Source organism: Salvelinus namaycush, chromosome 23 (genome assembly GCF_016432855.1).
Source record: "Salvelinus namaycush isolate Seneca chromosome 23, SaNama_1.0, whole genome shotgun sequence".
NCBI lineage: Eukaryota > Metazoa > Chordata > Actinopteri > Salmoniformes > Salmonidae > Salvelinus > Salvelinus namaycush.
Window position 1 is genome coordinate 1,575,496 of NC_052329.1, and position 10,709 is coordinate 1,586,204.

At 46.6% G+C, this 10,709-nt stretch overlaps 1 protein-coding gene across 1 annotated transcript in view; it reads left to right on the plus strand.

Annotated features, from left to right (window-relative positions):
* The window catches only part of LOC120018906 (teneurin-4-like), a gene marked incomplete at its 5' end in the record, with an annotated part of 135,502 nt that extends 134,137 nt beyond the window's left edge, over positions 1–1,365 (plus strand). Inside the window, one exon of the mRNA XM_038962126.1 lies at positions 420–1,365. Coding sequence (XP_038818054.1) covers positions 420–1,365 — 946 coding nt within the window. The remainder of the gene's footprint in view (positions 1–419) is intronic.
* Positions 1,366–10,709: the final 9,344 nt, after the last annotated feature.

The following is a 10,709-nucleotide window of genomic DNA, read 5'->3' on the forward strand; positions in this document are numbered from 1 at the left end:
GAACTCAAAAGTCCACTCAAAAGTCCACATCTTACATCCTGCCCATATGCCGTGTCTATCTTGTGTTTCCTACTCAGACAAGTTGACATCTTCGCTTGTCCCAAAATAAAATGTAACAGTTGTTTATTTTCTGCTGCTTACTGTAGTGAAACTCCAAAATAAAACCGGTGTCATTGAAAATCTCCTCTACAGCTGTAAATAAAGACTCTATTTCAGAGAGGAGTTTTATCCTCTCACACTCCATAAAACAGTGAATTTGTTTTCTCTCATATTACAAAAAAGGACATCCATCTGAGTTAATGACAGATACAAAAGCATTAACTGCAATGATGCCATGCAGCACCCTCCATATCACAATTATCCTTTTGTAACGGTGGCGTGTACAGTGCTCTCCATGCTGGCTTTACCTTGTCATCAAGGCCCAGTTTTACCCTCCAAGGAGGGTCTTTTCTATTGTTTTATTTATCTTTATTCAAAATCTTAACACACCCCCTATATAACTCCTTCCCATTCACCTCGTCCAAACCAACCTCCTCCAAACCCACCTCTTCCAAACCCATCTCGTCCAAACTCACCTCTTCCAAACCCACCTCGTCCAAACCCACCTCCTCCAAACCCACCTCGTCCAAACTCACCTCTTCCAAACCCCACCTCGTCCAAACCCACCTCGTCCAAACCCACCTCGTCCAAACCCACCTCTTCCAACCCCACCTCGTCCAAACCCACCTCGTCCAACCCACCTCGTCCAAACCCACCTCGTCCAAACCCACCTCGTCCAATCCCACCTCGTCCAAACCCACCTCGTCCAAACCCACCTCGTCCAATCCCACCTCTTCCAACCCACCTCTTCCAAACCCACCTCGTCCAAACCCACCTCGTCCAAACCCACCTCTTCCAACCCACCTCTTCCAAACCCACCTCGTCCAAACCCACCTCGTCCAAACCCACCTCGTCCAATCCCACCTCTTCCAACCCACCTCGTCCAAACCCACCTCATCCAAACCCACCTCGTCCAAACCCTTCTCATCCAAACCCACCTCGTCCAATCCCACCTCGTCCAATCCCACCTCGTCCAAACCCACCTCGTCCAAACCCACCTCGTCCAAACCCACCTCGTCCAATCCCACCTCGTCCAAACCCACCTCTTCCAAACCCACCTCGTCCAAACCCACCTCGTCCAAACCCACCTCGTCCAAACCCACCTCTTCCAAACCCACCTCGTCCAACCCACCTGTCCAAACCCACCTCGTCCAAACCCACCTCGTCCAAACCCACCTCGTCCAAACCCACCTCGTCCAAACCCACCTCGTCCAATCCCACCTCGTCCAAACCCACCTCGTCCAACCCTCTCACATCCAGCAGTAACTCCTTTCTCTCTGACTCTGAGATATTGGGTGTAATCCCCGGATATTCAATCGTTTTCATCATGTACCTTCTTCTTCTGATTTTTAACCATAATCCCCTCTTCTACTGACAGAGCCTTCCTGCAGCTTCCCAGCAGTTGTCTGACAATCCTTTCCGATCTCACCCCCAAATGTTCAGCCACCCGTCCTCAATCCATTAAGCTGGGCCCAGCCATGTCCATTAACTTCCTCAGGGTGTTGACTTTGCCCTTCAGCTGCATCTTGGGAGAAATATGGAACAGCTTCAGTTGTAGAATCCAGTCTTGCCCCAAACACCAGAGGTTCCTCCAGCAGCCAATGTACTGACTCCGCTGTAGTACTTCTGGACACCTGCATTATTCTCCAAACCCTAAGAAGGCCTCTGTACAACGGAGGTACTCCCTCCCTAGAAATCTGGCTACTATCAACCACATATAAAGCTTTCTTTAAACCTAATCCCCCTACCTACTGTAATTACAAGACCTGCCACCCCTCTCCACACCACATGTTTCAGTCCATAAAGCAACCTTTGAATAAACTGTTACCTGAAAGCAGCAGCCCTACTAGCCAGATGTACAAGACCTTGTCCCCCCTCCTCTTTTGACAAATACAGAACACTTTGTGGAACCCAGTGATATTTATCCTAAAATAAATCTACAATAATTGCCTGTATCTTGGCCAGAAGGCCAGACGGTGTCTCTAAACATGACAACTGATGCCACAATGCAGAGGATATTCCCCTAAACCGATCAACTATGAGACTCAAACTATCCACCTCCTCTCGATGTTTCACCAAAATAACTACATCATCAGCATCTGCTGGTAGACAATATGACTTCTAATGCTATTTAGTAGCGGCTCTATAACGATGGCATACAACATTCCTGACAACGAACACCCCTGTCTAGTTCCTCTACACACTTTAAAAAGGAGCACTGAAGCCACCGTTAACTTCCAATGTCACCGTATATCACCCTGATCATGGCAATAAAACCAAAAGCCTCCAAAGTGGCCCCATAGGTATCGATGTTCAACTCGGTCAAATTTATTTTCTTGATCAATTGAAATGAGACCAGCATCCAACCCAACAGCCCTAGAGACGTCCAAAACATCCCGAATCAGGGAAATGTTATCCCCTATCTGCCTGCAGGGAACACAGTAGGACTGGTCCGTATGATTTGCCCCATCACCCCCCTCAGCCTGTTGGACAACACCTTGGACAGGATCTTAAAATCAGTGCACATTAAGGCCACCGGCCTCCAGTTCTTCACCTTCCTAGGGCCAACCTTTTTTGGCATAGGGTGAGGACAGCTCTCCTGCAGCTTATCGGTAGTAACCCTCCGGTCAAACTATCGTTAACTCCTGCTAGCCAATCCTCTCCCGACATAGCACCAAAAATACTTTAGGAAGCCCATCAATGCCCGGTGCCCTTCCATTTTCCATGCCTTTTAATGTAGTGTATAGCTCCTGCAAAGACAATGGTTGCTGTAGTTCAACCTGAGCGTCTGCAGCCACCTGTGGGAGCCCATCAAGGAACTGCTGTGTTTTATCCTCTTTATACTCACACTTGTAGATCTCAGCATAGAACTCTACTGTCCTCTTCCTAATTCCACTGGTAGAGCTCAGCATAGAACTCTACTGTTCTCTTTCTAATTCCACTTGTAGAACTCAGCATAGAACTCTGTTCTCTTTCTAATTCCACTTGTAGAACTCAGCATAGAACTCTACTGTCCTCTTCCTAATTCCACTGGTAGAGCTCAGCATAGAACTCTACTGTCCTCTTCCTAATTCCACTGGTAGAGCTCAGCATAGAACTCTACTGTCCTCTTTCTAATTCCACTTGTAGAGCTCAGCATAGAACTCTACTGTCCTCTTCCTAATTCCACTTGTAGAGCTCAGCATAGAACTCTACTGTCCTCTCTAATTCCACTTGTAGAGCTCAGCATAGAACTCTACTGTCCTCTTTCTAATTCCACTTGTAGAGCTCAGCATAGAACTCTACTGTCCTCTTCCTAATTCCACTAGTAGAGCTCAGCATAGAACTCTACTGTCCTCTTCCTAATTCCACTTGTAGAACTCAGCATAGAACTCTACTGTCCTCTTCCTAATTCCACGTGTAGAACTCAGCATAGAACTCTACTGTCCTCTTCCTAATTCCACTGGTAGAGCTCAGCATAGAACTCTACTGTCCTCTTCCTAATTCCACTGTAGAGCTCAGCATAGACTCTACTGTCCTCTTCCTAATTCCACTTGTAGAGCTCAGCATAGAACTCTACTGTCCTCTTTCTAATTCCACTTGTAGAGCTCAGCATAGAACTCTACTGTCCTCTTCCTAATTCCACTTGTAGAGCTCAGCATAGAACTCTACTGTCCTCTTTCTAATTCCACTGGTAGAGCTCAGCATAGAACTCTACGTCCCTTTCTAATTCCACTTGTAGAGCTCAGCATAGAACTCTACAGCCATCTTCCTAATTCCACTTGTAGATCTCAGCATAGAACTCTACTGTCCTCTTTCTAATTCCACTTGTAGAGCTCAGCATAGAACTCTACTGTCCTCTTCCTAATTCCACTTGTAGAGCTCAGCATAGAACTCTACTGTCCTCTTTCTAATTCCACTTGTAGAGCTCAGCATAGAACTCTACTGTCCTCTTCCTAATTCCACTTGTAGAGCTCAGCATAGAACTCTACTGTCCTCTTTCTAATTCCACTTGTAGAGCTCAGCATAGAACTCTACTGCGCTCTACTAATTCCACTTGTAGAGCTCAGCATAGAACTCTATTGTCCTCTTCCTAATTCCACTGGTAGAGCTCAGCATAGAACTCTACTGTTCTTACTAATTCCACTTGTAGAGCTCAGCATAGAACTCTACTGTCCTCTTCCTAATTCCACTGGTAGAGCTCAGCATAGAACTCTACTGTCCTCTTACTAATTCCACTTGTAGAGCTCAGCATAGAACTCTACTGTCCTCTTTCTAATTCCACTTGTAGAGCTCAGCATAGAACTCTACTGTTCTCTTTCTAATTCCACTTGTAGAGCTCAGCATAGAACTCTACTGTCCTCTTCCTAATTCCACTTGTAGATCTCAGCATAGGACTCTACTGTCCTCTTCCTAATTCCACTTGTAGATCTCAGCATAGAACTCTACTGTCCTCTTTCTAATTCCACTGGTAGAGCTCAGCATAGAACTCTACTGTCCTCTTTCTAATTCCACTTATAGAACTCTACTGTCCTCTTCCTAATCCCACTAGTAGAGCTCAGCATAGAACTCTACTGTCCTCTTCCTAATTCCACTTGTAGAGCTCAGCATAGAACTCTACTGTCCTCTTCCTAATTCCACTTGTAGATCTCAGCATAGGACTCTACTGTCCTCTTTCTAATTCCACTAGTAGAGCTCAGCATAGAACTCTACTGTCCTCTTTCTAATTCCACTTGGGCTAGTGAGCTCAGAATAATGTGGAAATTGAGCAAGTTAAGGTGACTAAACTGTTTCTACCTTCTTAACAACACTATCAACAAGGCAGGTCCTACAGGCCCTAGTTTCTACCTTCTTAACAACACTATCAACAAGGCAGGTCCTACAGGCCCTAGTTTCTACCTTCTTAACAACACTATCAACAAGGCAGGTCCTACAGGCCCTAGTTTCTACCTTCTTAACAACACTATCAACAAGGCAGGTCTACAGGCCCTAGTTTCTACCTTCTTAACACACTATCAACAAGGCAGGTCCTACAGGCCCTAGTTTCTACCTCTAACAGCACTATAACAAGGCAGGTCCTACAGGCCCTAGTTTCTACCTTCTTAACAGACTATCAACAAGGCAGGTCCTACAGGCCTAGTTTCTACTTCTTAACAACACTATTAACAAGGCAGGTCCTACAGGCCCTAGTTTCTACCTTCTTAACAGCACTATCAACAAGGCAGGTCCTACAGGCTTGGTTTTACCTTCTTAACAGCACTACAACAAGGCAGGTCCTACAGGCCCTAGTTTCACCTTCTTAACAGCACATCAACAGGCAGGTCCTACAGCCCTGCCTTGGCAGGAACTAATGGGGGTCCATTTTAAACCCCAGGAAGAGTAGCTGCTGCCTTGGCAGGAACTAATGGGGATCCATAAAAACCCCAGGAAGAGTAGCTGCTGCCTTGGCAGGAACTAATGGGGAACCATAATAAACCCCAGGAAGAGTAGCTGCTGCCTTGGCAGGAACTAATGGGGATCCATAATAAACCCCAGGAAGAGTAGCTGCTGCCTTGGCAGGAACTAATGGGGATCCATAATAAACCCCATGAAGAGTAGCTGCTGCCTTGGCAGGAACTAATGGGGGTCCATAATAAATACAAATGCACAGCACTGCCCCCCCCCACACACTCCTGTTGCCACATAACTTCATTTGCTGTATTACTATGTGTTTCCTGTAGGACACGTATGTCTCTTCCCACTATCACTCTTTTTTCTAACGTCTCTCGCCCCATTTACGTTTAAAGAAGAAATCTTACAACTGCTCATGGCTGAAAAAAAAGTGCAGAGTAAGAGACAGAAAACACGTCTCTTTACAGGAAGAGACAGAAAACACATCTCTTTACAGGAAGAGACAGAAAACACATCTCTTTACAGTGAGAGACAGAAAACACATCTCTTTACAAGAAGAGACAGAAACCACATCTCTTTACAGGAAGAGACAGAAAACACATCTCTTTACAGGAAGAGACAGAAAACACATCTCTTTACAGGAAGAGACAGAAAACACATCTCTTTACAGGAAGAGACAGAAAACACATCTCTTTACAGGAAGAGACAGAAAACACATCTCTTTACAGGAAGAGACAGAAAACACGTCTCTTTACAGGAAGAAACAGAAAACACATCTCTTTACAGGAAGAAACAGAAAACACATCTCTTTACAGTGAGAGACAGAAAACACATCTCTTTACAAGAGAGACAGAAACACATCTCTTTACAGGAAAGACAGAAAACACATCTCTTTACAGGAAGAGACAGAAAACACATCTCTTTACAGTGAGAGACAGAAAACACATCTCTTTACAAGAAGAGACAGAAACCACATCTCTTTACAGGAAGAGACAGAAAACACATCTCTTTACAGGAAGAGACAGAAAACACATCTCTTTACAGGAGAGACATCTCTTTACGGAAGAGACAGAAAACACATCTCTTTACAGAAGAGACAGAAAACACATCTCTTACAAACTCTTTACAGAAGAGACAGAAAACACATCTCTTTACAGGAAGAGACAGAAAACACATCTCTTTACAAGAAGAGACAGAAAACACATCTCTTTACAGGAAGAGACAGAAAACACATCTCTTCACAGGAAGAGACAGAAAACACATCTCTTTACTGCAAGAGACAGAAAACACATCTATTTACAAGAAGAGACAGAAAACACATCTCTTTACAGGAAGAGACAGAAAACACATCTCTTCACAGGAAGAGACAGAAAACACATCTCTTTACTGGAAGAGACAGAAAACACATCTCTTACAGGAAGAGACAGAAAACACATCTTTACAGGAAGAAACAGAAAACACATCTCTTTACAGGAAGAGACAGAAAACACATCTCTTTACAGGAAGAGACAGAAAACACATCTCTTTACAGGAAGAGACAGAAAACACATCTCTTTACAGAGTTAAGGCTGCGACTGAACTCTGTAATTTCCTTTAGGAATTTATATCACGTGTTACTCGTGACCACTTTCTTGAGTCTAGCGATTTCAGGGCTTGTCAAACCTCTTCCTGTTATGTCTTACATCAGAAACTTTACTGATTCAATAAACAATTCACCTTCAGGAAAAAAATATGTTACATTATAATCCGGCCTATATTTCTTCCCTTTTATCCAATTCAGAAATTGATGTACCTTCGAACATGCAGCTCGTGTCCTGTCAGTCCAGGTTCAAAGAAAGGAACATGCAGCTCGTGTCCTGTCAGTCCAGGTTCAAAGAAAGGAACATGCAGCTCGTGTCCCTGTCAGTCCAGTTCAAAGAAAGGAACATGCAGCTCGTGTCCCTGTCAGTCCAGGTTCAAAGAAAGGAACATGCAGCTCGTGTCCCTGTCAGTCCAGGTTCAAAGAAAGGAACATGCAGCTCGTGTCCCTGTCAGTCCAGGTTCAAGAAGGACATGCAGCTCGTGTCCCTGTCAGTCCAGGCTCAAAGAAAGGAACATGCAGCTCGTGTCCCTGTCAGTCCAGGTTCAAAGAAAGGAACATGCAGCTCGTGTCCCTGTCAGTCCAGGTTCAAAGAAGGAACATACAGCTCGTGTCCTGTCAGTCCAGGTTCAAAGAAAGGAACATGCAGCTCGTGTCCCTGTCAGTCCAGGTTCAAAGAAAGGAACATGCAGCTCGTGTCCTGTCAGTCCAGCTTCAAAGAAAGGAACATGCAGCTCGTGTCCTGTCAGTCCAGGCTCAAAGAAAGGAACATGCAGCTCGTGTCCTGTCAGTCCAGGCTTCAAAGAAAGGAACATGCAGCTCGTGTCCCTGTCAGTCCAGGTTCAAAGAAAGGAACATGCATCGTGTCCTGTCAGTCCAGTTCAAAGAAAGGAACATGCAGCTCGTGTCCCTGTCAGTCCAGGTTCAAAGAAAGGAACATGCAGCTCGTGTCCCTGTCAGTCCAGGTTCAAAGAAAGGAACATGCAGCTCGTGTCCCTGTCAGTCCAGGTCAAAGAAAGGAACATGCAGCTCGTGTCCCTGTCAGTCCAGGTTCAAAGAAAGGAACATGCAGCTCGTGTCCCTGTCAGTCCCGGTTCAAAGAAAGGAACATGCAGCTCGTGTCCCTGTCAGTCCAGGCTCAAAGAAAGGAACATGCAGCTCGTGTCCTGTCAGTCCAGGTTCAAAGAAAGGAACATGAAGCTCGTGTCCTGTCAGTCCAGGTTCAAAGAAAGGAACATGCAGCTCGTGTCCTGTCAGTCCAGGTTCAAAGAAAGGAACATGCAGCTCGTGTCCCTGTCAATCCAGGTTCAAAGAAAGGAACATGCAGCTCGTGTCCCTGTCAGTCCAGGTTCAAAGAAAGGAACATGCAGCTCGTGTCCCTGTCAGTCCAGGTTCAAAGAAAGGAACATGCAGCTCGTGTCCCTGTCAGTCCAGGTTCGAAGAAAGGAACACGCAGCTCGTGTCCCTGTCAGTCCAGGTTCGAAGAAAGGAACACGCAGCTCGTGTCCCTGTCAGTCCAGGTTCAAAGAAAGGAACACGCAGCTCGTGTCCCTGTCAGTCCAGGTTCAAAGAAAGGAACACGCAGCTCGTGTCCCTGTCAGTCCAGGTTCAAAGAAAGGACCATGCAGCTCGTGTCCTGTCAGTCCAGGTTCAAAGAAAGGAACATGCAGCTCGTGTCCTGTCAGTCCAGGTTCAAAGAAAGGAACATGCAGCTCGTGTCCCTGTCAGTCCAGGTTCAATGAAAGGAACATGCAGCTCGTGTCCCTGTCAGTCCAGGTTCAATGAAAGGAACATGCAGCTCGTGTCCCTGTCAGTCCAGGTTCAAAGAAAGGAACATGCAGCTCGTGTCCTGTCAGTCCAGGCTCAAAGAAAGGAACATGCAGCTCGTGTCCTGTCAGTCCAGGTTCAAAGAAAGGAACATGCAGCTCGTGTCCTGTCAGTCCAGGCTCAAAGAAAGGAACATGCAGCTCGTGTCCCTGTCAGTCCAGGTTCAAAGAAAGGAACATGCAGCTCGTGTCCCTGTCAGTCCAGGTTCAAAGAAAGGAACATGCAGCTCGTGTCCTGTCAGTCCAGGCTCAAAGAAAGGAACATGCAGCTCGTGTCCTGTCAGTCCAGGTTCAAAGAAAGGAACATGCAGCTAGTGTCCTGTCAGTCCAGGTTCAAAGAAAGGAATATGCAGCTCGTGTCCCTGTCAGTCCAGGTTCAAAGAAAGGAACATGCAGCTCGTGTCCTGTCAGTCCAGGTTCAAAGAAAGGAACATGCAGCTCGTGTCCCTGTCAGTCCAGGCTCAAAGAAAGGAACATGCAGCTCGTGTCCCTGTCAGTCCAGGTTCAAAGAAAGGAACATACAGCTCGTGTCCTGTCAGTCCAGGTTCAAAGAAAGGAACATGCAGCTCGTGTCCCTGTCAGTCCAGGCTCAAAGAAAGGAACATGCAGCTCGTGTCCTGTCAGTCCAGGTTCAAAGAAAGGAACATGCAGCTCGTGTCCCTGTCAGTCCAGGTTCAAAGAAAGGAACATGCAGCTCGTGTCCCTGTCAGTCCAGGCTCAAAGAAAGGAACATGCAGCTCGTGTCCTGTCAGTCCAGGTTCAAAGAAAGGAACATGCAGCTCGTGTCCTGTCAGTCCAGGCTCAAAGAAAGGAACATGCAGCTCGTGTCCTGTCAGTCCAGGTTCAAAGAAAGGAACATACAGCTCGTGTCCTGTCAGTCCAGGTTCAAAGAAAGGACCATGCAGCTCGTGTCCCTGTCAGTCCAGGCTCAAAGAAAGGAACATGCAGCTCGTGTCCCTGTCAGTCCAGGTTCAAAGAAAGGAACATACAGCTCCTGTCCTGTCAGTCCAGGTTCAAAGAAAGGAACATGCAGCTCGTGTCCCTGTCAGTCCAGGTTCAAAGAAAGGAACATGCAGCTCGTGTCCTGTCAGTCCAGGTTCAAAGAAAGGAACATGCAGCTCGTGTCCTGTCAGTCCAGGCTCAAAGAAAGGAACATGCAGCTCGTGTCCTGTCAGTCCAGGTTCAAAGAAAGGAACATGCAGCTCGTGTCCTGTCAGTCCAGGCTCAAAGAAAGGAACATGCAGCTCGTGTCCTGTCAGTCCAGGTTCAAAGAAAGGAACATGCAGCTCGTGTCCCTGTCAGTCCAGGTTCAAAGAAAGGAACATGCAGCTCGTGTCCTGTCAGTCCAGGCTCAAAGAAAGGAACATGCAGCTCGTGTCCTGTCAGTCCAGGTTCAAAGAAAGGAACATGCAGCTCGTGTCCCTGTCAGTCCAGGTTCAAAGAAAGGAACATGCAGCTCGTGTCCCTGTCAGTCCAGGTTCAAAGAAAGGAACATGCAGCTCGTGTCCTGTCAGTCCCGGTTCAAAGAAAGGAACATGCAGCTCGTGTCCTGTCAGTCCAGGTTCAAAGAAAGGAACATGCAGCTCGTGTCCCTGTCAGTCCAGGTTCAATGAAAGGAACATGCAGCTCGTGTCCCTGTCAGTCCAGGTTCAATGAAAGGAACATGCAGCTCGTGTCCCTGTCAGTCCAGGTTCAAAGAAAGGAACATGCAGCTCGTGTCCCTGTCAGTCCAGGCTCAAAGAAAGGAACATGCAGCTCGTGTCCCTGTCAGTCCAGGTTCAAAGAAAGGAACATGCAGCTCGTGTCCTGTCAGTCCAGGCTCAATGTTTGACATG